General features: G+C 43.6%; 2 protein-coding genes, 1 long non-coding RNA gene and 2 pseudogenes across 3 annotated transcripts; 4 read left to right on the top strand and 1 right to left on the bottom strand.

The window, feature by feature from the left end:
- Window positions 1-208: 208 nt before the first annotated feature.
- LOC136499971 (uncharacterized) lies at window positions 209-1,479 on the top strand. The gene is made up of 2 exons (XM_066495444.1): window positions 209-373; window positions 837-1,479. Exon 2 carries the CDS (start codon window positions 854-856, stop codon window positions 1,193-1,195), a length of 342 nt encoding a protein of 113 aa, XP_066351541.1. The 5' UTR covers window positions 209-373; window positions 837-853; the 3' UTR covers window positions 1,196-1,479.
- Window positions 1,480-2,874: 1,395 nt separating this feature from the next.
- Window positions 2,875-10,598, top strand: LOC136499981 (uncharacterized). Its single transcript, XM_066495450.1, has 5 exons — window positions 2,875-3,015; window positions 3,218-3,595; window positions 7,457-9,410; window positions 9,686-9,892; window positions 10,121-10,598. The coding sequence occupies exons 2-5, from the start codon at window positions 3,264-3,266 to the stop codon at window positions 10,454-10,456; spliced, it is 2,829 nt and encodes a 942-aa protein (XP_066351547.1). The 5' UTR covers window positions 2,875-3,015; window positions 3,218-3,263; the 3' UTR covers window positions 10,457-10,598.
- Window positions 10,599-10,943: 345 nt separating this feature from the next.
- LOC136499991 (uncharacterized) lies at window positions 10,944-14,802 on the top strand. Its single transcript, XR_010769997.1, has 4 exons — window positions 10,944-11,508; window positions 11,593-11,652; window positions 12,200-12,336; window positions 14,478-14,802. It is a non-coding gene; the product is annotated as an uncharacterized lncRNA (long non-coding RNA).
- Window positions 14,803-15,918: 1,116 nt separating this feature from the next.
- Window positions 15,919-18,773, bottom strand: LOC136499997 (tRNA-specific adenosine deaminase TAD2-like; annotated as a pseudogene).
- Window positions 18,774-20,215: 1,442 nt separating this feature from the next.
- On the top strand, window positions 20,216-20,876 carry LOC136466394 (uncharacterized; annotated as a pseudogene).
- The last annotated feature ends 5,339 nt before the right edge of the window (window positions 20,877-26,215 follow it).

Genomic DNA, 26,215 nt, shown 5'->3' on the forward strand with positions numbered 1-26,215 from the left:
AAGCATCTGACACCATTGCCAATGTCATGTTGATGTCTTTTCTGAGCATTCGAACACGTGTCTACGGTAGTAGCTGCTAATGAAAGCAATATGCAGATTCGGCTTATTAATGAAAGCAATTAGCCCTGGTCCAACGGAACGGCAGGGTCGCGTTGAAGCGGCGTTCTTTTTATTCTCCGTGTCGATCAGTCGACACCCACCGCGCCGACGTGCCATATGCATATGCGCCTCTTTCCACACCCTATTAATGCAGGCCTCTCTTGTATCCTCTCCCAATTTCCAAGAGTTCAGCGTAGAACTAGAGCCTCCTCGTTCGGACTCCGTCTTCATCCGTGGTGTGCTGCTGCTGGACGCTTGAAACTGCTGGCCTAAGGTACGAACCCGATCAACAACCCTTTGCTATATTTCTTCCAGTGCCATGAGAAAGAAATTGGGAGCAGCAGAGCTCGTTTGCTACCTCCCCTGTTCTTTGATATCTATGGATCAGCCAATTTTGCTACCATCGTCTTGCCAGCAATAGAAAATCAGGTTTGGTCTGAGGGACTGAGCTAGTTCATTATCTCATCACTCTCTATTCCTCGTAAACTAATAATTAGAACTAATATAACGAGTAGGATCATTTCATCAACTTTGAAAAATCGGTTCATAATGCACCACCTCATGTAGAATAAATGGATTTCTCAAACCGCAATTCCTACGTGTCATTAGCAGCTGTGAAGTAGCCCTCGTCTCGCTTCGATTTGATGCACGAGCAGCGATTGCGTGCAACACGCGCTGCCTACACGTGATTTCGGCTGAAACTGTTTTGCTCGCGCGCTGTGAATTTCCATGGACAGGGTCCGGCGAGATTGAGATGGACGGCGGCGACGGCAGCCCGGTGATCACGGACAGCGAGCGGCGGGCGTACCGGTACGGGCACCGGGCGTCGCCAAGGCTGCCGGGCATGCGCAAGTCGTGGTCCAACTACTCGCTCGCCGGCTACGGCGGGGGTGGCAGGGCCTCGTGCGTGTGCGCGCCCACCACGCACCCGGGCTCCTTCCGCTGCAAGCACCACCGCCACGCCTCCAACCTCGGTGCCGCCGCCGCGGCGCAGGTCGCTGATGAGGCCCCCGCGGCCGACGCCGACGCGAAGCACCGCGAGCAAGAGGGCCAGGAAACGGCGCCCGCCGCCGATCAGGCGGACAAGTCGTCGTGAGGTGAAGTAGGTGAAGGCGACTCCTGCGCCCGCGGGTGCGTTGCACGTTCGGCGTCGCGCGCTTCCACGGCGATCCCGTGCGCTGACATCTTCCTCCGTCATTTCCAGAGTTGGTGCGAGGGTCTTTTTGTTGTACGAGTACTTTCCACCCTTCTTGTGTGTTGCACAAAATAATGAAGTGCTGATTAGCACGGCAAAATACGTGTAAAATATGTAAAATAGACCTTTTCCTCACTATTTTTCAAATGAAACGTTTGGTGAGATCCTTTTGGCCAGGCACCTGATCGTCCTAAAAACATTCTGTAAGAGCTGTAGATGTAATACTCATAAATTTAGTGGACTGGTTACATTTTCGCTTGTAGACATTTTAAAAGAGAATGAACCATTTTATTTTGATCTATCATCTTTTAAATTTTATTTTTGTTTCCTTGAGTTGTACTCCCACCCTTCTAAATTGTAAGTCATTCTGTTTTTCTATGTATACATCATTTGCTACGCACTTAATAAAGATACATTATGTCTGGATACATAATAAAAGTTATATATTTAGAATAGCTCGAACGGCTTGCAATCTAAAATGGAGAGAGTATATATTATTATCTAAAATATGAATAGGAGTTCATTGCTTCAATAAGAAACATCTTTGGGACCTAGTTTCCTTGAAGTGGTTTTTTCCTACACTAGAGGAGTTTTTGTCCGGATAATCTTTTCGACTGTAATAAACAAACGAAATGCAGTCTCTCTCTCCATAGGTTTGCACTGGATCCTTTTTTATACCTAGTGGAGTTGCAATCCAAATGTAATTCTTTTACTGAGAAAATTCCTATCTGCACTATTCTATATTTTAGAATCTCTCCATGCTTATCTATTTCTTAGATAATTCCTATCATGTGAAATTTCTAGATCTAGAGCGGCATACTTTAGCTTGAAGAATAATAACTATGTGTCATGCTCATGCATACTCGCCATTTATTTGGAAGCTCCTCAGTGAAAGGTAACTATTGCTTATGTGATTGGAAGGCAAGCTGCTCAGACTACTAACATTTTTTTCTATGGTGAGAACATTTCTTTTCTCTTCATAAAATATTGTTTCTTCTGCTAGAACATTTAGTTGTTTCCAATTAAAAAAATATCCTATATCAAAGAGGTAAGTAAAAAAAATGTTCTACCTATTAATTAGAAAAAAAATGTTTGTTCCATAATAAGTTACATCTAACCTCAACTTTTTAACATGACATCAAGTGTCGATACTCTTTATCGGTCCTTGTTGGAGCACGTAGGACATTTTCTAGTGAGTTCATATCATTCTTTTTTTTTTGTTATTAAGAAGACCGATGTCACTGATTCATGCGAACCATTGTTTCATGTTCAACATAAAAAGAATTCATGTTCATTTGAAACAAAGATAAAATTGTCTTTAGTTCATTAGAAAAGTGCTATAGTTTTCTGAGAAAATTTTCCAGGTTTATAAAATTATCATAGGTTAAAGTGAAAAGGGCTTATAGCTTCAACAGAAAAAAAAGCATAAAAAATAGGGGTGAAAAAAAGAGAAAAAGAATGAAAGAAGAAAAAAGGAATTAAAAAATACGTGAAAAGGGCCCAGCACGGGTGAGCTCCCCTGGGCCGAACAACGCCGGACTGGGCTGCCGCCGCATGCCCCGCATCCGTTCACGGTTCAACTTCGTCCCGCGTGCACTCTGTTTCTCTTCTCTCTGCGACGAGCAGACGACTGGGTGGGCTACCGTCTCCGCCGCCGCCGCAGCCTACGCCAGGTGTCGAGGCCTTCGTCGGCCTCTTCTCCGGCGGCGAGCACCCACCAGGTATTCCCACCCCTTGTCTTCCCTTCCTGCTGTGCGAAACCGAGCACCCAAACCCTAACTCTATTTGGCTATTTGATGCCTGCTAACTTCGAGCCCTTTGCAAAAATTATCGGCTGTACTGTGTACATATGTACATCCATTGTCGTCCGCCCCTGCTTTTCAGTCTATGATGATGGATTGATGGCTGTTTTTCCTGTACCAGAGATTTTCTCTATGCAGCAGAGTGTTAGCCATCCCGTTCTTAGAATATGAGAAGATTCTTCCAATTCCGCTCGTTCACAAGCAATGCCGACAATGGCAAAGCAGCACGGGCAAATGATACCATGAATGAGAACAAAGTTGACGAAGCAGGCACCAGTGGCGCTCATCGATCTCCTGGTGCACGGTCATTCAGATCTAGAAGCCGGCATGGTGCATCAAGGAATGAGGAATCATCCCATCCACAGCTCAGGAGGTCCTTTTCGTTGACATCATCAACCATGAATCATTCTTTGGATGAACAGTTGATGAGTTACTCACATGATATTCTATGTTCTAAGTCCAATGATTCAGACGCGCCTGGTCATTTCGGCAAAGTGGAGTAAGTGGTTAGACTACACATTTTACCTATTACTAGCAGTTCGAATGGTTAGAACTTCACTATTATGGCAATGAATACTACTAGCAACATCACTTAGTCACTCCCTTGGTAAAACAATACTCTCTCCGTACTAAAAAAATAAAGTTGTTTTAGGATGCGGGAGTGCTTTCACAATTAAAGTTTTAGGAGGTGGAAGTCACTTAGTCACTCTATTTAATCATTTCTTGGTATGCTAAATCCTGTCCAAAAACTACTTCATTTTTTTTTAGTATGGAGGGAGTTATAATTATGATGAGAAAACACCATCGATTAGTTTTCTATAGTTACATTTTACAGTCGGACATTCATAATAGCCTGCTACGATATCATCGAATTTGGCCACATGCGTGAATCACATTGTAGCAGAACTATTGTTTTTGGTGCATACTCGTATTCATTATGTACGTCTACAAATATTGCTAATGTGAGTTACTAAGAGACTTACTCTTCATGAGAATTTAATTTATTCACTTTTTAGTTCATAATTAGCTCTACATCTTATTTTCTTTTCTTTGTTAACATTCAGCTTGTTACAACAACAACAACATAGCCTTTCAGTCCCAAGTAAATTGGGATAGGCTAGAGTTAAAACCCACCAAGAGCCGTAAGTCACGGTTCAGGCACTTCAATAGCTGCTTTCCAAGTACTCCTATTCAAACATAGATCTCTAGGTATAGACCAAGCTTTCAAATATCTTTTTATTGTCTCCCCCATGCCAATTTTGGTCTTCCTTTACCTCTCCTCATATTATTAGCTTGGCTTAGGACTTCACAATGCACTGGTGTCTCTGGAGGTCTTCTTTGTACATGACCAAACCATCTCAAACGATGTTGGACAAGCTTTTCTTCAATTGATGCTACCTCTAGGCGATCGCGTATATCATCGTTCTGAACTCGGTCCATTCTCGTGTAACCACAAATCCATCGCAACATACGTATTTCTGCAACACTCAGTTGTTGAACATGTCGAATCTTTATAGGCCAACATTCTGCTCCATACAATATAGCCGGTCTAATCGCCGTTCTATAAAACTTGCCTTTTAGCTTTTGTGATACCCTCTTGTCACAGAAAATGCTAAAAGCTTGTCGCCACTTGATCCACCCTGCTTTGATTCTATGGCTAACGTCCGCATCAATATCTCCATCACTCTGTAGCATCGATCCCAGATACCGAAAGGTATCCTTCTTAGGCACTACTTGACCTTTCAAACTCATATCTCCCTCCTCATGTGCAGCTCCGCCAAAGTCGCATCTCATATATTCGGTTTTAGTTCTGCTCAATCTAAAACCTTTAGACTTAAGGATCTGCCGCCATAACTCTAGTTTCCTATTTACTCTCATCTGGCTTTCATCCACTAACACTACATCATCAGCGAACAACATACACCAAGGGATATCCCATTGTATGTTCCTGGTAACCTCATCCATTACCAAGGCAAAAAGATACAGGCTTAAGGCTGACCCTTAATGAAGTCCAATTTTAATCGGGAAGTAATATGTGTTACCATCGTTTGTTCGAACATTAGTCACGACATTGTTGTACATGTCCTTGATGAGGGTCACTTACTTTGATGAGACTTTATGTTTGTCCAAAGACCACCACATAACATTTCTTGGTATCTTGTCATAAGCCTTCTCCAAGTCAATGAAAACCAAGTGGAGGTCCTTCTTCTGCTCTCTAAACCGCTCCATAACCTGTCTTATTAAGAAGATTGCTTCTGTGATTGATCTTCCGGGCATGAAACCAAATTGGTTTGTTGATATCTGCGTCGTTCCTCGCAGGTGCTGCTCGATGATTCTCTCCTATAACTTCATAGTGTGGCTCATCAACTTAATTCTCCGATAATTAGTACAACTTTGGATATCTCTCTTGTTCTTGTAGATTGGTACCAATATGCTTCTTCTTCACTTCTCAGGCATCTTGTTCGATCGAAAGATATTGTTGAACATTTTGGTTAGCCATACTATAGCTATATCTCCGAGACATCTCCACACCTTGATTGGGATACCATCAGGGCCCATCGCTTTGCCCCCTTTCATCATTTTCAAGGCATCTCTTATCTCCGATTCTTGAATCCTCCGCACAAAGCGCCTATTAATGTCATCAAACGAGTCGTCCAACTGAACGGTGGTGTTCTCGTTCTCATCATTGAATAATTTATTAAAATACTCTTGCCATCTATGTCCGATCTCATCCTCCTTCACCAAGAGCTGCTCCCTCTCACCCTTTATGCACTTGACTTAGTTGAAGTCCCTTGTCTTCCTATCGCGAGCCCTAGCCATCCTATAAATGTCCTTCTCTCCTTCCTTCGTACTCAAACGTCGGTAAAGGTCCTCATAGGCCAACCCCTTTTCCTCACTCACCACTCGTTTTGTAGTCTTCTTTGCCACCTGGTACTTCTCTATGTTGTTTGCACACCTGTCATGATACAAGCGCTTATAGCACTCCTTCTTTTCCTTAATAGCCTTTTGCACATCTTCATTCCACCACCAAGTGTCTTTCGAGTCATATCCGCTCCCTTTGGTCACTCCAAGCACCTCTGAAGCAACCTTTCGAACGCATGTTGCCATCTTCTCCTACATGCTGTTTGCATCGCCTTCATCATTCCAAGGGTCCTCTTCAATGACCTTTTCCTTAAAGACCTTTGATGTCTCCCCTTCTAATTTCCACCACTTCGTTCTAGCAATCCTAGCTTGTTTGTTCCCACGAGCTTGCACCAAAAAGCGGAAGTCAACCACCACCAGCTTGTGTTGAGCGACCACACATTCTCCAGGTATCACCTTACAGTCCACGCATGTTCGTTTATCCCTCCTTCTTATAAGGACAAAGTCGATTTGATTAGAGTACTGGCCGCTACTAAAGGTTACTAAATGGGACTGCCTCTTACGGAAGAAAGTGTTAGCTATCATCAGATCAAAAGCTATGGCGAAGTCTAAGACTTTCTCTCCCTCTTGGTTCCTACTACCATATCCGAAACCCCCATGAACCGTCTCGAAACCTGCACTTGATGTACCTACATGGCCATTAAGATCACCTCCTATAAAGAGCTTCTCGCTACTAGGGACAGCTCTAACCAAGCGATCTAAGTCTTCCCAGAAAAGCCACTTAGCACTCTCATTATAGCCTACTTGGGGGGCATACGCACTAATTACGTTTAAGACCATATCACTAATGACAAGTTTAACTAAGATGATCCTATCCCCTTGCCTTCTCACCTCCACCACACCATCCTTGAGGCTCTTATCAATCAAAACTCCTACTACATTTTTATTTGAAGTTATCCCTGTGTACCAGAGCTTGAAGCCGGTATTGTCCACCTCCTTCGCCTTTTGCCCCTTCCATTTAGTTTCTTGGACGTATAAGATATTTACACGTCTTCTAACCGCTGTGTTCATTAACTCTCTTAACTTGACTGTAAGGGACCCTACATTCCAGCTACCTAAACGGATCCTAGTTAGCTCGACTAGCTTCCTTACCCTTCGCACCCGCCGAGGTAGATGTGAAGACCCTTGCTCATTTTGCACCACACCTGGGCGCCGATGTGGCGCGCCACTAAGGATGCGACGACCCGATCCTTACTCACTTGACACCGTGTCCAGATCGCGACACGGTGCGTCACTAAGAGGGTTACGCCCCAAACATTCAGCTTGTTATTTTAATTTAATTTATGTGTTCCATGACATTGTTGTTAGAAAATCTCCTTTGGACCTATGTAATCTGCAGTAACATTCAGGTTGTTCTTTGAAATGAGTTTACACAGAGTACATGGATGATATTCTTTTTATCATGCCTGAAAATATTACTAACAAAGGTTATCCACAGGAGCTACACATGTTCACCAGGAAGACACCACAGTAGAAGAAAATACATGGTAAAGGTCTCAAATTCACATGGATTCCAGGAAACTGACTCATCCCATTCAAGATGCCACTCATGCTCAACAGGACACTCTCCTGTTAGTTCTCCTGTTGCATTAAAATGCAGGCCTGCTAAGTTGACCAATTTCGTGAATAAGAATGAGGTACTGGACCTGTATATTGATGGTGAGCAAGAAGTTGCCAGACTAAATGAGAAGCAGAACCAGAAATTCCCCGTCAGATGTACAGCTCCTTATTTGGGACAGGAACGGCCACCACGGCCACCTTCCACAGCACCATCTTCACCAAAAGTGTGCAAAGAGATCATTGAGAACCCCTCTAACATTGATACCGATGACATCTGGCATTCCTATCTTGCTTATGAGGGAACAAAGGGCGCCTTCAAGGTTTCATCTGTGTGTCATGAAGGTGGACATGATGCAAGATGTCTTGAAGCATCTTCTGAGTATCTTTCATATTTTGAAGAGTGCAGATCACAGAGTATGACTACTGTGGATGACATCTATGAGGACTTGCAAGATGTACGACCTCCATCTCCATTCTTCTACAGCACTTCAACGGATCCTATTTCCAGTGCTACCTCAAGATACTTCACTGCAGACATTCATTGTCATGATCAGTGTCATGGTGTTCATGATTTCAACTTGGAACAGGACACTGATGAAAAGTTGCTTCAAAGAGCTAAAGAAGTTGATGCATGCCTTATGGTTCCCCTTGTAGAAAACAGTAAGCTTAATGCGCTCAGGGATAAGAGGTCAAATTCAACTGAAATCTGGCAATTCATTGAGGGTCTGATTGAAGATAGAAAAAAATTGGCAGCTGAAGTATCTTCACAGATTAAGGCACGTCTTACAGAAAGATTTGCAGCCAAAGAACAATATAAGAGATCCAAGTTAGAATTAGAAACCAGAACTAGAAGGCTGGAGAAGGAGAAGATCGATCTACAAAGTAACTTGGAAAGGGAATTGGATAGAAGGTCAAATGATTGTTCAGTCAAACTGGAGAGATTTCAATCTGAAGAACAAAGACTACAGGAAAGGGTAAGAGAGCTTGCAGAGCAGAATGTGTCATTTCAGAGAGAAATTACTTTGCTTGAATCATACAAAGTTGATACCACTAGTAGGATTAAAAGTCTAGAGCTGCAAAACAAGCATCTGAACAATGAGTTGCAGGGAGTAAAAGATGACCGTGACAATCTTCATAGCTCCTCAGTAGAATTGCAAGATAACCTTAATATAGCTATAGAGGAAAGGGACATGATCCGAGAATCTTTGAAAGACAAAGAAGAGGACAAAAAGGTGTTACACAAAATAATTGCAAGATTACAAAGGACGTCTAATGAACAGGAGAACACAATTACTAGCCTAAGAAAAGGATTTGGCGCTGAAATAGAAAAGAGAGATGGTGGAAATAGTGATATAATAAACAGGATGCAGATGGAACTTCTCAGACTTACTGGAGTTGAGCAAAATCTGAGAAAAGAAATTCAATCCTGTACCATTGAGATGGAGTCTCTTAGGCAAGAGAATGTAGCGATTTTCAATCGTCTACAAAGGAGTGAGGATGGAGCGAATTTTTCCACAGTTCGTCTTGACCAGGAGCTTCAGGCTAGAGTGGAGAGTTTGCAGACACAAGGTTTATCATTACTTGACGATTCTAGCCAACTTTGTGGCAAGTTGTTGGAATTGATCAAATCAAAGAAGAGTGAGAACAGCAGTGATGTTGATGCATTAGTAGCCATCGAGTACACTCTGAAGTACCAAAGCATGATAGGAGGAATTGAGAATGTAAAACAGAGTCTGCGTATGATCAAATCTCTGTTGACTGAGAAGCAAAACGAAGAAGAGATTGAACAGAGAGCTGAAGGTTATCTTTCAGGACAAGAGAAGTTATCCAGGGTATGACCTATCTTTTGGTTTCTTATGTTTAGGAATAACTTAACTCTTTAAATGTTGTTAGTAGTATTATGAGTTCCATTTTTATAACATGACAGACAAGTTCTTGTAACTCATTGTAAAATAATTCTAGTGTAGTATCTGTTTTGTAGAATATGAAAATACATTTTCTTAGCATAGAAGTTGCTGGAATAATATAGTAGCTTAGGTAATTCAAGCCAAAAGCCAGCATCAGAAGCTAAACCAATCCACATTTTTTGTATTTTTCTTTTGTGCAGGATGACATTGAAATTAAGCTGAGAGAAGAAGCTATGATCAGTAGGGTTCTAAAGGAGAAACTTCTGTCCAAGGAATTAGACATTGAACAATTGCAGTCAGATCTAGCAGCTTCAGTCAGGGCCCAAGAGGTACTGCAAAGCGAGATCCACAGAGTTCAAGATGAACTGCGTTGCCTCACACACAAGTACAAGCATTTGGAAGTTCAGGTGACCCGAAAACCCTGATTTCTGAAAAGCTATTCTTCATATTTTCCCTTGTCAAGTTGATTTTAGTTTGTCTTACTTCCTAAAATCTGTTGTTTCTATCTTGATGCATTATCCTTCTAAAGGTGAATCATTAGATGTTGCCAGCTATATTTTTCTACTTGTTTCTGATGATATTACACCTGCACATGACTCCATTGTCATCTTTGGTTTCAACTTTGCAATTTGCAGGGTTTGAAGAAAGACGAGATAATTAACCAGGTTGAGCAGGATTACCAGGAATCTGCAAAGGAACTGACTGCTCTTCGCTGCACGCTCAAAACAGTAAGCGATGAAAGGGATGTCTCATGGCAGGAATCTAAGCAGATGAGAAGAACTGTCAGTGGCTTGCAAAATGAAGTTGCTTCGTTAAAGCAGAAGATTAGAGCACTTGATGAAGATTTACAGCTTAAGGAGAGTGAGATACTGCTTCGAGAGGGTGAGATTTCAATATTGCGTGACGGTAGTGACAAGCCATTTGACATCATCTGCAGCCCTCGATCGATGAGGCAGTTCGGCATGGAGTAAATCTGCATATAACAAATAGCAGAACTCGGCCTCATCATGGAGTAAATCTGCATATAACAAATAGCTGAACTCGAATCTGAAATAGACGATGTTTTCCCCTTTGTGAACAACAATAGTAGCTTGTATGGCTCTTTAGAGCAACTCCAAGAGACTTTATATCCTTTCTAATTTATAGGAATCAAGATTTTGGTGAAAAATACTCTCCAACAATCTATTGGATTGGATATCTAAATATAGATATTCTCTATTATGAATTTCTCGCTCGTCAAAGATAAAAAACGAGGATGAATTTTTACTGTACGCACAAGATATAGAAAAGTTGATGTAAGATACAAAGAAAATGACTTTTACTCCAATGGTGATTTAGAAAGGCTCTTGGACACCAAATTATTATTCAGCGCGCGTGCGCTACGGGCGCTAGCGACGTGCACTTCCTATTTCTGGCTTTTGTTTCCCTTTCCGTCAGGCACCTTTCGTTTCTCTTGCTTCCCTTTCCCTTTCCATCATTCCCAGGGATACGCCGCCGCTCGAGACACCTCCACCCGTATCCCGGCACCTGCGCTACACCATCTGCCTTCGCGGCCCCTCCCCGACCACCGCCGGTGCACTCCGCCGACACTCGACGCTCCGCGTCGGCGTCGGATTGGTTAGGGTTTGGGGTTTCGGCAGCTGCGCCAAATCCCGCTGCCGCTGCTCGCTCGGTCGCTTGAGTCTAGTCACGCTCGTGGTCAGGGCGTCAAGCGGCCTACGACGACGCTCTCCTCTCCACTCGAATGCGCCGCAGCGGCGGATCCCCCTCGGCCCCTCCTGTGCGCTCCACCACTCCGCTCCTGGCCTCCGTACGTCGGCGGGCGGCAGCCAGGCCAGCAGCCAGTCGGTGGGCGGCTGCCGGCTGCGGCCTGCCCCTAGGGCCTAGGGGGTGCCCCTTGCCGCCCTGCCGCTGGCAGTTGGCGCCGCCGCGCCGGCTTGGGCAGCTGCCACGTTTTCGTCACAGGGCCTCTGTCGATCTCCAGCAAGCATGCCAACTGACCAATTCTATCCCTTCGATTCAGGTACCTAGACAGCTCGTTTTCAAATCCTATTGCTCGTGGTCAACACCATTGATGGGTACTAACTAGCTTCTTCTATGTGTGTAGAAATTACAGCTTGTACTGGGGCTGTAGATCTGCGGGTGGATAGAACATCCTTTTCTGCAGGTATGAATTGTCTAATTACTTCATCAAACATCCTTAATGTAGAAATGTATTCTTTTATTCTGCTGGTTTCATGCATAACTGAATTATTAAAATTACAGATTGCATCAAACTTCTCTATACAGATTTTACAGACTCTTTTTACTTTTTAGTTGATCGGCTCCAATTTCTCTTGTTCTATAAAGAAGCTTCATCTGAATTATTTATCTCTCTTTCATTTTTTACCAAGGTGCAAAAGTTTTATATGTACTCCCTCTCATAAAACTTGATGTTATAGGATTCACAAAATATCTGAGAAAACTTGATGATTTAGCTTTTTCAACAATAGATTAGGCCTATATCAGTTTGAGATTGCGGTCTGCATGCCTCTATACATTCAAGTGGGCTGGATAGAAGTTGTTGCTAAAACCAGGCGCAGTTTAATCTAGGATATTTTAGAATCGTCTCCATTGCTACTTGGATATTGTTGCATGTTAACCTCTTTCTGCACCATTTATTTATCACATGATTTCCTATCCTTCTTGCATCAGCATAGGGTTTCTCTTTGTAGGGATATATGAACACAGAACTTTGGGTTTTAACAGTAGCTAGAGGATAGTTTGGAGTAAGCTTTTTCGTTCAGGAGATACAATGGGTGGCTGCTCATCAAGGGTGTCTGAGTCAGATAGAGCACCAGTGTATATCTATGTATGTATAACCTGCTTTGTCTTACTTTTCATGTCAAAATATTCCCTCAATCCTCAGCAAGTATTTTTGGCACCCTTACCATTAACTACAACAATAACCTGGTTTCTACCATGTCTCACAATTCACAATACTAAAAGTTTAACGGCTGTATAGAAGTTTTGATGCAACCAAAGGAATTATTTTGCCTGTAATGTGAATCTCCTTGTTGTTCGTATAGTCCTTGGTAATCAGAAATACAGACTCTGTCAATAATATCACAGTTGCTTTAATATTACCTTATGTGATGGTCACTTCCATATGCAAAAAAGGAGAAAGAAAAGAACATGACTGAAACTGACTCAGGACTAGCTTTGTGTTTGCATCTAATCTTTTGTGCTGCAAAATTTACTTTCGTTTTGCGTTATTCAGCATCGATAAAATCCCGAGGAGCATGAACTCTTGTCTTCAGCCTTTGATGGATCATCTCCAACTTCTGCTATAGTTGCAATTGACACAGATCTTGATACATCCTCTCTTAACACTTACCGAGCAGCACTTGCACCTTTGCCTTATGATGTTTGCACATTAGCTTTCTGTTGTTCGATATATTGAAAATGTTAGCAACTGCTCTTTTGGTGCTTCTACATTAGCTTTTTGTTGTGAGAAATCTTTATGAAAAAAATGACATACTTCTATTTGATTCATCGCTTCCTCATTTAGTTATTTACATACAACACTACTTTTTTGCAGTATGATGTCACATTTGGGATGGGAAGAGTATTGTTATATTTTCATACTGTTGAGAGAAATGAAATTGACCTTTCAGTAAAATAGATTTAAGATTTCCAACCTTATACATTAAATTGTTGCCATGCTGGGCTATACTCTTGAGAGCACATGAGAGCTGTTTTAGATGATATGAACATAGTTTCAGCATATGGCATAGGAAATGCATATGCTGATGTCTTTATAGAACCTTTTTCGTAGTGGTTTCGTAATGATATTTTTGGCATTGCTTGATGGTCTGGCTTATTTAAGTGCAAGTGCAACAATTATGTATAGAACAGTGCTAAGGCTATGCATTTGGAGACCAATGAAGTATAGCGAAAAATACTACAACGCCCAGGACCATTGGTTTAGTTGAGCACAAAGTTCGGCTCATTTGATGATTCAGATGGATGGAAAGTGACGTGTCTTGCCAATTTCAAAGTTTTAGATCTTAAAGTATAAAGTTTTAAATGTGCTAGTATAAACTTTCTGAATTTAAAATGTACAGTTTGAAATTACAAAGATTTTAAAGCTTGAAATACAAAGTTTTAAATTTGCTAGTATAAAGTTCCTGCATTTCAAATATAAACTTTGAAATTACAAAGTTTTAAATTTTAAAGTAAAAAGTTTTAAATGTGCTAGCATAAAGTTCCTAAATTTAAAGTGTAAAGTTTGAAATTACAAGTTTTAAAGTTTGAAATACAAAGTTTAAAATGTGCTAGTATAAAGTTTTAAATGTGCTAGTATAAAGTTTCTAAATTTTAAAAAATTGAAATTATAAAGTTTTAAATCTTAAAGTAGAAAGTTTTAAATGTGCTAGTATAAAGTTCCTAAATTTAAAATGTAACGTTTGAAATTACAAAGTTTTAAAGCTTGAAATACAAGGTTTTAAATGTGCTATTATAAAGTTTCTGAATTTAAATGTAAAGTTTGAAATTACAAAGTTTTAAAGCTTAAAATACAACGTTTTAAATGTGCTAGTATAAAGTTTTAAATGTGCTAGTATAAAGTTCTAGAATTTTAAAAATAAAATTGAAACTACAAAGTTTTAAATATTAAAGTAGAAAGTTTTAAATGTGCTAGTATAAAGTTCCTAAATTTAAAATGTAAAGTTTTAAATTACAAAGTCTTAAAACTTGAAATACAAAGTTTAAAAGGTGGCTGTATGAAGTTCCTGAATTTAAAATGTAAAGTTGAAAATTACAATGCTTTAAATCTTGAAATAAAAAGTTTAAAATGTGTTGGTATAAAGTTCTATAATTTTAAAATAAACTTTGAAATTACAAAGTTTTAAATCTTAAAGTACAAAGTTTAAATGTGCTAAAGTTCTTGAATTTCTTTATTTTCGCTCTCATACCTTAATTATCAATGTGGTTATCTTTTACTGGTTGCAGGTCAATTTGAAGTATGAAGACGATACACTAGTTGATCGGGGAAGAAAAGTGATCGGAAAACTGCAACAGACTTATGTTGCTGAACTTGCAGCCTGTTCGCAATTGGTGCTCTTCCTCAAAATAAAACTGATTGTCTTTAGATTGATAAGTTGCTTTTCACTTTTCAACGTGATATGGTGTGTAAATAGATGTTAGTCTTTTTGAATTTTGTATTTTGATATGTTCTGATTATTTACCGTTATCTTTCCGTCATCAAACTATACAAATGTAGTAAGCTCTCAACTCTAAGTGTAATAGGTTTTTGTGCAATTATTACTTTGAATGTCTGTTTTATGGAACTTTTTATTTATTTTCTTGTATCGTTTCAATCGAGCGAAAGGTGGGCCTGGTGCAAGCGGTATAGTCTTATTGCCTGTGACCAGAAGGTCTCGGGTTCGAGTCGCAGTCTTCTCGCATTGCACAGGCGAGGGTAAAGTTTGCCACTGACACCCTTTCTTAGATGCCGCACAGAGCGGCACAGAGCGGGAGCTCTCTAGGTACGTCTCTTTTTTTATCGTTTCAATCAAGCAATCTCAGAGAAAATTTGTGATGTTGAAAGTTTTTTAATTACAAAGTTTTTATGTCCAAGTGCAAAAGTTATGGTGCGGAAAATACAAAGTTTTTAGTGTTCTAGTGTAAAGTTTGTTCATTCGATGAAAAAGCATTTCGTTCCAACCAGTTATTACGTAATAAACGTTTTCTCTCTTCTCTTTTTTTTTAAAAAAAAGTTGATTTATGTCATTTTGTGTTCCAGCTTGTTACTTCTACGTACATATGTAAGTAAAACCATTCCCCTGCCCATTGACTACCCACACACCCGCTATCCCGAAAAAGAAAAAGAAAAAAGCTAGAGAAAAAAATGGTGGTCCAAATAAACCAGACAGGAGAATCGATTTACGTAGAAAACTGGACTCGAGAAGCTAAATGAGCCTGGTGACGAAGCTAGACTGGGAACCAGGCTCCTAAGTCGATGGGCCTAGAGTAAGATGCAACTTGCTGGGCTCGTTCGCAACTAACTAGCCTCAGCGCATGCGTGTTGCTACTCATCCTAGCGCGCGCCCGCCGCTATCACTCCTAGCGCGCGCCCGCCGCGTATGAGCGTCGCTCTTGGAGATGCTTTTAGTCTCTTTACATAGATAGGAGGTCGAAAGCTTATAGCAAAAACTCGTCTACCACCATGCGACCTATTCTATATATCTACTACACGCTTGGTTTTTGTGGCATTGCTGTCTTGTTTATCTTCTTTTTTTGAATAAGATAAAAGATGCATGAAATTTTCCAGAACCAATAGAAGTGGTCAACCAGTGTTTCAATGCTTTATAAAGGAATTATATCAATTTTGAAATGCTTGAAGTCGTAAACAATTTTAAAAAATTATTTTTTTGCTCTCAAATTTGTAATTTTCAAAGAGGGAAGCATAGAGGTACCTCTCAAAAGTATTTCGTACAAAGAAAAGCATATATCGCAATTGCATAACGCTGGATTTGCGGACACTGACAAAACTCTTCTGCCACAAATCCTTTTAAATTGCCAAACATGCTGGGTATCTGCGATCAAGAAATGTGGCTGCGCTCCCAGACTAAAAAGACACTATCAAATAGCAGCATACAAGCATACAATGAATCCTAAACTAGTTTTACAGTCAAGTTTGTATGTCTGCACTCCTGACTCCTGAGGTTTTTGCGTTATGATTGTAGTCCAGGTAAACAAACCAATCATTGTTGAGGCATTCGTACTGGTCTGTGAGGCCTTGGGGCTGAAACATGTACACAGAAGAACTTCATCAGAAGCTTAATTGAAGAAAAAAATTTATCAGAAGCTTAAGTGACATGAAAAAAGTTCTGTTTGCTGTAGAAATATGCAAAATTACTTAACTGAATATGCAAAATGACTGTTAGCCTAACCATGTTTTTTGGTATAAGATTATTTTTTATATATATCCACTAGTTTTTCTTCCCATAACACCAATAGATGGTTCTCAATAGTTTTTCGGTTACCCCGAAATTCGTGAAATTCAGCCAAAATTTTGCTGAATTTTCTTTTGAAACTCACACATGAAGTATGACTTTTCCAAAAAAAATGGATTTAAACAAAATATTAGCAATGATTTATGACTACACACATCTATTGAGTAGAGAAGAATATGCAACATAAACAGTAGAAAATATGTAATATATTTTTTTTTGGATTTTTCTTTCGGCCTGCTGTGTAGTCATAAGATGCTTAATGAAATTGTACTTGCTGTGTGTAATAATGTCACAAAACCATGAACCCAGCTAACTAGACAAAATCAAAATAAGCAACACAGGGTAATATTATTATAACTTGAGACCTGCATGAGAAGTCTATGCAGAGGCATAAATTCTAGAAATCATTGTATAATAATACGTGCATGCAAAAGTACAAACCATTTGGGTTTCCTTGTTCGTAGAAACACCTAAAAAGAGCTACCGCTTCTTCAGCCATGATCCCTCCAGTGCATTTGAAACCTTTTGGTTTAGAGGCTTGGCTCCTAACAAACAAACATACAAGGTAACGTTTGTAGGTACACTTTGTTAGTGCCTAAAACTATGTATCACAAGCATGAAAACATAAAGATCAAGCAGGTCCAACTTTGCAGAAATCATGACAGCGCATGCAACATACTAAGTGCCAGCACGAACAAGCAATCATTTTGACAAGATGTTCCGTGTTGCCTTCCACTTACCCTGATAAATCATCTGACGAAGAAGTAGCACCCTTGTGCAATGACATGATTGATCCGCATCCTCCAAATTTGTCATTGGCACAACCAAAGTAAACTTCTCTTATTCCTAGCCAATGAAAGCAAAGCATGTCAAAATCGGAAGTTCCTATAAATACAAACAGTTTAACAGGAGAACATAGACAATAAAAATTTCAGACCAATTATCGACAATGCTGTCGCACACATTATACAGGGCTCACAGGTGACATAAAGGTCGCATCCTGCAAATTTCTCTGCGACCTGTGGCTGATCAAGACCCATGCTTTGCCACTCCCGAAGCAGGACATCGATAGCTTCCATCTCAGCATGTCTGGTAGCCTTGCAACATGGAAAGTCACAACATAATGACATGAATTGGCCAAACGAACACACGAAAGAAATATCTTAAAGCTGGCATCTACAGGCTCCAGTAAAAAAAGTAAAGAAAGCATATCTCACATTTCGGGTGGCATTCGTCTTGTTGCTACCAGAGGAAATCACTTTCCCGTCCTCCACAATCACACACCTAACATGAGTGAGGAAAATAGCAAGGATATAGCCAAGCAATTAGCAAAGTAAGAATAAGTAAACGACTACCGCGAATAAGCGAGAGCATACCCAACAGGGACCTCGAGGTTATCCAGCGCAAACTTTGCCTACACAAAACAATCAGCGGAAGGTAAAATCACACACGCTCCAGTTGCAAAGCGAGCAGGATTAGCAGCCGTACCTGCTCGAGTGCTAGCTCCATAAAAGCCGCCGCCATCCTCCGGACCAGGGAGCGAGGAACCGAATTTCTACGCCAAGCAAGCACAAGGAAGTGACCGCACGGGTCGGCTGGCGTCAGGGCGCAGCCGCGCAGGGTGCTGGAGCAGACGAGCTGGACGGCGCTCGGCAACTCGGGGGCACGCACGGCCGCAGCGCGTCGAGTTAGGGGCGTCGGGCGGCGGCCGTCGCTCGGGCGTTGCTGGAGAGCGTCTCCGCGGCGGCGCTGGATTATACCCTCTGGGCCCTTTTCTAGCTTGGGTGGGCTGGGTCACTTTTCGGCGTCTCATAAGCCCGTGGGCCGTGCCCATCCCCTTCGCCTCCCTCCTCTCTGCTCGTCCCTGACCACGGCGTCGAGGCGTCGTGCATCTATCCCCGACCATCTCTCTTCCCCTACCGACCGCGAGGGAGATGAGCGATGGCGCGCGGAGGGTCCTGGAGGCGTGGAGGCTCGGCGTGGTGAAGTACGGCGAAGCGCTCCAGCTCCAGGAGCGCCATCGGGGTCAGGATCTCCTCCGGGTTCACGTGGCACGGCCTGGCATTCAACATCGACCCCGACCTGGGGTACTTCGAGCACATCGTGCCATGCGGCATCGCCGGCAAGGGGGTGACGTCGCTGCGGCGGGAGGTGGGGGACCGAGTGGAGCTCCCGGCCGACGGGGTCATCCACGATCAGCTCGTGCGGTGCTTGGCGACTACTTTGGGTTTTACCGATGTGGAATTCAAGGATGATTCTGAGCGTGGTGACCTGATTGGAGCTGCAGCTACGCAACGCTGACGCGTGGTTCAATTTGCGTTCTTTAGAACGTCCTGTGATCAAATTTTGGAATGTTTTTTTGGAAGAACGTCCTGTGATCAAATTTTGGAATGTTTTTTTTTGGGAAAATTAGTTCTATAGCATTGAAAGATGGCAAGAATCGAAAAATACCATCAAAAGAGCTATGTTACGTAAAATACTATTGAAAAATAAAAAAAGTTACTTGAGAATAGCATTTCGTCACGTTATGTCATGTTTGGAGGTAATGGCGTCCACTTCCACCCGTTGGGAGCCTGGGACGCTCCTTCTTCCTCCTCCAGCCATCTACTGCTCACCGGCCGAACTGCTTGCTTACCATCACCATTAGCTAGCTATCTACGAGCAGAGCAGAGCAGCGGCGATGCTGCTAGTGGTGCTGTGCGCGACCGTGCTGTCGCGGTCCAGGAGCGGCGCCACCGTGCAGCCGTGCGGCGCCGGCGACCTCGTCGCGCTGCACGGATTCTGTGTCAGACAATGGGTGCTGCGTCTGGACCGGGATGATGTGCGGCAAGGCCGAGGCTGCGGTCGCCATCGTCGGGCTGGCGCTGCCCAACCGGACGCTGCGAGGGCAGGTGGTCGTGTCGCTCCCCAGCCTCGTCGCGCTCCGGGTGCTCAACCTCTCCGGCAATGCGATCCGTGGCGCGCTGCCCACGGGGCTGCTCCGGTTCCGGACGACCGGACCCTCGAGGTGCTCGACGTTGGTGCCAACGTGCTCGCCGGCGTGTTCCCTCTTGGGTTCGAGAAACAGCGGTTGCTCGCCAAGCTCTCCCTCAATCCAGTCCCTGTCGGCCGCCACCGCCGTGAGCATGAGAAGCAGCTCACACGACGACAGCGACTTCGACGAGCCATTTTCCCTGCGAATCACCGGCCTCGGCACGAACTCTGACGAGCTGAGGCAAACCGAGGCGTGGCTGGCGCGGTTTGCGAGCTTGTGCCCCAACCTAAGATTCAAGTTAGAAGGCATCGTGGATGGTCTAGACTCCAGACAGTGGCTGCCATGAATGCATCAAGGTCGACAGCGACGCGACCGTGGTTGTCAACTTGGTGTTCCCGCAGCACAGAGATCGATAATGAGCACAAGAGAAAAAGCGTCCAGTGCGTTGGCTTCGACACGCATGGGTGCTCCGTGCTGACAGCACTCGGCTCCGCTGCGGGGAGCTCCGGTAGCAAGGTGGCAGCGGGCACTGGCAGGCCCTGGTGCCCATGGCGGCAAGCTCCGGCGTATGGCTGCTGCGGGCGGAATCGCGAGCTGGTGCGGCGTGGCTCCGGCGGAGGTGGCTTCGGTGAGTCGCGAGCGCGGCTCCGACGGCGTACAACGTCGGCGCTGGAGTGCTCGTCAGTAGCGTCCGAGGCAAGGACAGGCACCGGGCTTGAGCTCTGAGCTCCCTGGTACGAGGCCCTACGCCGCCTCCGATGACTCCCTACACTGTCCTCATCCTCATCAGCTACTATTTCCTCATCGTCCACGGCTGGCTCCACGGCGAGGGGCGGGTCTGTCCTGTTCCACCGCGCGCGCCGCGAGGACCACCCCTGGAGTGCGTCTCTGCAGTCTTCTTCACCGACCACGAGGCCAAGCTCCTGGGCAGGCTCGACCCGGACGCCGTCGCCGCGCTCCACCAGAACGTCAGCTGCCCGCTCTGCCGGACCGATCAACCGGCGGCGTCCACCTCGCACGTGACGACCACGACGCGTCCCGTCGCGACCTGTAGCTCGGCGATGCGCGGCGCATCAACGCCACGCCGAGGGTGGGGTACGGGAGCTCCTGCAAGTTCCCGACCAAGACCGGCGCCGTGCAGTGGCCCATCACGCGCTCCTTCTTCATGGACTGCTTCATGGGCGGCCTTGGCCGGAAGCCGCAGAGGCGCAGACCAAGGAGCCTGCTACTGGCAACTCGGGGGAGACCGGCCAGAGCCTCGCTGACGGCGGCAGCAACAGCAGCAACGTCGCTGACCACCGTGCTGGCGAGACGAGCGGCCGGTTTTGGAATGCAACAGCAACGTCGATGACCACGGTCCCACCTGGAGCAGAGACAGCGGCCGCACTCACCTCAGGAAGGAGAAGGGGAGGAGCTTGACAGAGGCAACGGCGTTTGTTCCAAACATGACAGAATGCTATATCCAGGTGACGTTGTGTTCTTTCAATGGTATTTTACGGAGCGGCAAAGTTTTGATGGTATTTTCTGGATATGGTGATCTTTCAATGATATGAGACCAATGTTCCCATGTTTTTTTTCATTTGATACATCCTGTGATCATTTTTTGGAGCAAGCTTGACACGGCAGTAACACTTTGCATTAGTACATTGTTTTCGAAATTGTCGTTGCAAAGCGCTGAATCGTCAGTGGAAATTGAATGCAGCAAGCACTGTTGATGCTGTGATTCTCTTTCTATCATCTTTCTGTTTTTTCTTGAAGTAGTGAACCTTAAGGCCCTGTTCGGAACACGGAAATTTTTTTTCTATCCCTGTGTTTTTTCTGTGAAAATGAACCGATTCATGTGAACTTCTTGCGGAATTCCTGTGAAATTCTTGCGTTCCAAAAAGGCCCTAAAGCTGACGGCAACGAAGCCCTTGCAAAAAAAATAGCTCGCGACGATGATCTACGATTTGTCGTCGGGCCCATTTGGAATGCAAAACTTTTTTTTTCTGTTCCTGTGTTTTCTCCGTAAAATTGAATTGATTCCTATAAAATTTATGTATAACTATGAAATTCCTGCGTTTAGTCACAATACTGCTTAGATGGACGAAAAAGTAGTTAGAGCATCTTCAGGAATTTTGTAAAACAACTCCCTATTTTGAATTTTTAGCAAAAAAGGAAAAACGTGTACTCCAACGTTTGATAAAAAAAGAGCTCCTTGTAAACATAAAAAGTTGTCAAATATCCTCTCTAACTCCTAAATTTCCGCAATCAAGAGAAACTCTATATCGGCTTCCTGTCCGGTGTTTTTCTCGGAAGATCAGAGTAAATTCGATGCATGAGTAAAGTAAGAAAATAAATAGTTCCATATGAGAAAACAGTAAGAGGCAAACATATTATTAAAAAAAGGATTGGTTAGTTAGAAATAGATTAGGGTTTCTAGCAGTTTCCCAATACCTACCCATATGCTCATAAAACTATGTTTTTTTTGTTACTCCAACAATACCATAATATCTCTCTTTTTTGTTATCAATATTTCTCTTATCTTCCATTAAATAAAGAGAAGTTGTATCTCTCCCAATACCATGGGGACCAGCCCAATTACCATATGTAGTCATCTTTTTTCTTAGAGCATCTCTAAGAGACTCTCCATATCCTTCCTAAATGCTAGGAATAGCGATTTTAGAGAAAAACTACCCTCGCACAACCTTTCTAAATGGTTATCAAATATAGCCATATTCTATTCCGGATTTTTTCGCTAGCCAAAAATAGAAGACGAGAGTGGCTCTCTAGAGTGCGCATGAGAAATAGAAAAACAATTGGAGAGTAAAAAGATATAGAAAGCGATTTTTATGCAAATGGCTCTCCAAATAATGATTTAGAGAGTGAGATTTAGAAAGGCTCTTGGAGATGCTCTTACACTCCTATAGAACCCACCTTTTATATGGTATTGGGAAGATATATTGGGGTACTGTTGTAGCAACCCCAATAATATTGGGCTACCCCAATACATACATATTAGGGAGAAGTATGTTGATGGTAGTTAACAACCATTATAAACCGTCAATAAAACATATATAAGGGCACAATTGTGATCATCAACAAAGGTCTAGGGGTTTAAACTAACAAATTCTATGAGTTTTGGTGAATCTATATTTTTTGCAGGGTTTATCCAGAAAACCGTCAAGGCGGACCTACAAGTCAGAATTAATCATGCTTATCCATCGCAAAACGAGCATCAGAAGACTCTAGAAGAGTCTAGAAGGCAAACCACCAAAGCGAGAGCCGAGGGGCTGCCATGTGGAGCTGATCGCCCCCACCTATAGGCCGCCCAACCCCTAGGGCCACCTATCAGCCTCCGCTTCGTTATGTCAATTCTCCACCATCTCCTAGGTTGCATCTACACCATTCTTTAAGTCGGTTTGATCCAAGGACTTACGATGGATGCTCCGGCCCATATATACCAGCCCCTACCCCCTCCCTCAACAGATCCCTGAAACCCTAATTCATATCTTCAGGATCAGAACCAACAATCAAGAGAAGATTAGTCCTCCATAGGATCTATTCATATAAATAGAATAGTGAAATAGAGAGTGAGGGAAGAGTTTGGAGGAGGTGCCGGCCTGTCGGTGCTCACTCTATGGCTTTGTAACACCCTCAGTGTTACACTGTAAATCACTTGCTAAAACATGTCATGAGCATCATGTTTATGTATTAATGCATGTGATAATGTATGAAGCTCAATTTCTGTAACTCAAAACGATCAACTAAAATGTGAAACGAAAGTTGATTCGATAGTCATGATATATCACTTAGGGTTTAAAACCAATTTTTATTAAGCAAAAATGCTATAGAACATGTATGTGATACTTAAATAAAGTTTGAAGTACAAACTTTGTAGATGACAGTGAAATACTTGTGGTCGAAAAATGATATTACTAGCTAATATTTCCACTAGCTTAGAAATCGCAAATGGAAATCAAATTCAACTCTAAAACTTAGAAATTTTCAAGTCTGACGACTGTTAGACACTGCTATGTTTAGCAATTTATGGCGAGAGATTGAGTTAAGGAATGGTGTAGTGTTATAGCTCGATTTGATAGTCTCATGTGCCATCTTGAGCATGATGAAGACGGTTTAGGTTTAGGAGCATGTTTGGTCGTGTTGAGCGCTTTAAAATTCATGCGCGTTACCGGTTTTGGGCCGGTTGGTCGCGTGGCTGCAATCACCATGCTTGGGCGCTTGGTGTCGCCACGTTGGTCGCGCGTGCTGCCATGCGTGGCCGGCCTTGGCCGCCTCTAGCTTGGTAATGGCTCGGTCGCCGCTGGCCCACCACGTAGAGCCACCGCCGCTGCCACCTGCTCCGTCCCACGCTGCGCTGCTGACGCGTCCGCCACTGCTCCTCACGTCGCGATGCTACCGCTGTCATCACATCGTCGTCATGTCCTGAAAGCATCTAGGCCCCTAGTTGGGTTTCGGTGATTAATGACAATACGTGATTACTATGACTAACGTGTGTTTTGCAGAGCAATTAAGTTAGATCATGGTAATGGAGATCGATTGGACTATCATGGTGGTCATGCCCCTACGATGGAAATCGTTTCAATTTTTAAAGGATGGACAACAAGGTTAAGGATGGACTAGTTCTAAGTGTCGATTAGACTTGAAGAGACACTTAGAGTAGTTTAGGACTTTGTTTTTATTTTGGCCATACTATTAAGGGGGGTATGGATGGGTAGCTTGACCTAGGTGAACTTAGAGTAGTTTAGGACACTTGCTAAACCTAGCACTAGGTAGCTCCTAAAAAGCCCTTAGATCCATTGGAGCAAACTTCATTCACGTATGATCGAAAATTAGAAGTGAATGGAGGGTTAAATGCTGACTGGACGCTGGCTTCGGTGTGACCGAACGCTGGTGTAGAGTTTGGTCAGTTCATTTGATCAAGGTGAAGTCGTCTGGAAGTGACCGAATGCTGAGAGGTAAAGTGATCGGACGCTGAGTCCCAGCGTCCGGTCGACTCGAGTAAGGTTTCAAAGAGGGAAAATCACAACCGGATGCTGTCCAGCGTCCGATCACCACTTGATCACTAGAATTCAGGGTGAACTGACTAGAGCATCCGGTCAACATGACCGGAGCGTCCGGTCACCCCGTAGAGGCTCATAACGGTTCGTTTTTCAGCCGGTGTTATAAATAATTCCTCCATTCATGTGGGGGGCACTTTTGCTCATTCCAACAGCTAAGAAACACCTTTGAGAGTGCCTAGAAGAGCAAGATCCTAGTGAGATGATTGAGATTTGAGAATCCCAAATAGAGCCCTCATTAGTGAGATCAAGAGTAGCAAAGTGTGCATCCACCCTTCTCATTAGGCTTGTCATGGTCAAGTGAGAGTTCGTGCTTGTTACTCTTGGTGATCGCCATCACCTAGATGGCTTGGTAGTGATTGGGAGTTTGGTGATTGATGAGTACAGGCCCCGATCTTCCGAGAGGTAGCCGGTAAGTTCGATTTGTGGAGATCTCGATGTTGGCGATCCGGCTTCAAATCAGACACGATTCGAACCCTGCAACCGTTACACCACTGCTCCATTGGTTATCAACCAAGCACAACTTGATTGACCTTGCCAAGAAGGCTTTTCCTGCAAGCGAATCGAAGAGCACAAGCAAGAAGGTAAAACACGCAATCTGAAATTGCAAATATGAATGATGCGAATATCAATAGAGGGTTCAAGAACTCGGTTCCAAAGGACTAATCGACACAGTGGAGGAGATCAAGAACGGGGGCCCTGGATCACTGTAAAAGGATTTGTCACCACAGTTACAATGAACGATTCAGTTTCTCGATGGAAAACTAAACTCTAAACAAAACCCAATTGTGTAGCAGCGGCGGCGGCTATGTTTATTGTCTAAGACTCGACCTAGGGTTGGGGACGGCCAGGGGTTGGGCGCCCACAACTTGGGCTTAAGGCCCGACACGATACATGGCCAAGTTGGCCCAAATAGGTGACGCAACACCTTGCCGTGGTCACACAGAATGATCCACGGACCTTCTGGAGCTGGGACCAGATCCAAAACGACGGCATCGTCGTTCCCTTTCCAACGCATCCAAGAATGGCCCGTTTCGATGTCGTATGAGGAAGTTATGACCGAAACAGTAACGACGTGTCTGCTGAATCCGAGGACGACATGGCAGCTGAGTTGGAAACGAATTGCAACTTGGGTAAGACCATGGCGTCGGTGTGTCCAGCGTGGCGATGTCCTCATCATCCTCCCCTTCTCGAATTGGAGTCATCCTCGACTCCATCTTGGCGATGTCCTCATTAGTGATCATCCGGCGAAGCTTGTGGATGACCCAACTCAAGTTGTGAGCGGTTGTAGGTGATTCACCATGATGGAGTGTCGAAGAATCAACCCGTAGAGAGCACTTGATCCTTGCGCGGATCAAGGGGGAGCTATACCCTTGCACGGTGTCGGTGCGGGACTCATAGGATACTCCGCACGGAAGGGAGAACTAGTCCAACTAGGATTCTTTCCCTGTAATCTTAGTAGTAGTATTACTCTATAATCCTACTAGGAACTCTCATTGTAAACCGACTAGGACTCTGGCCTCCTGACTATATAAAGGAGGGCAGGGCTCCTTGGATCGGGGGTTTAGAGAACAATTATACAACACAACACTGGACAATCAATCCAACACAAAGGCTAACGCCGAACTAGACATAGGGCTATTACTCGATCAAAGATCGAGGGTCCAAACCAGGATAAATTGACTGTCTCTTGCGTTT

Source organism: Miscanthus floridulus, chromosome 1 (assembly GCF_019320115.1).
Source record: "Miscanthus floridulus cultivar M001 chromosome 1, ASM1932011v1, whole genome shotgun sequence".
Classification (NCBI taxonomy): Eukaryota; Viridiplantae; Streptophyta; class Magnoliopsida; order Poales; family Poaceae; genus Miscanthus; species Miscanthus floridulus.

What these genes read in the sequence shown, in the direction of transcription:
- LOC136499971 (XM_066495444.1), top strand. Translation starts at nt 854, where the DNA reads ATGGACGGCGGCGACGGCAGCCCGGTGATCACGGACAGCGAGCGGCGG.
- LOC136499981 (XM_066495450.1), top strand. Translation starts at nt 3,264, where the DNA reads ATGAGAAGATTCTTCCAATTCCGCTCGTTCACAAGCAATGCCGACAAT. An exon ending in GGTCATTTCGGCAAAGTGGA is followed by an intron (nt 3,596 to 7,456) that starts GTAAGTGGTTAG and finishes GGTTATCCACAG; the next exon opens with GAGCTACACATGTTCACCAG. An exon ending in ACAAGCATTTGGAAGTTCAG is followed by an intron (nt 9,893 to 10,120) that starts GTGACCCGAAAA and finishes TGCAATTTGCAG; the next exon opens with GGTTTGAAGAAAGACGAGAT.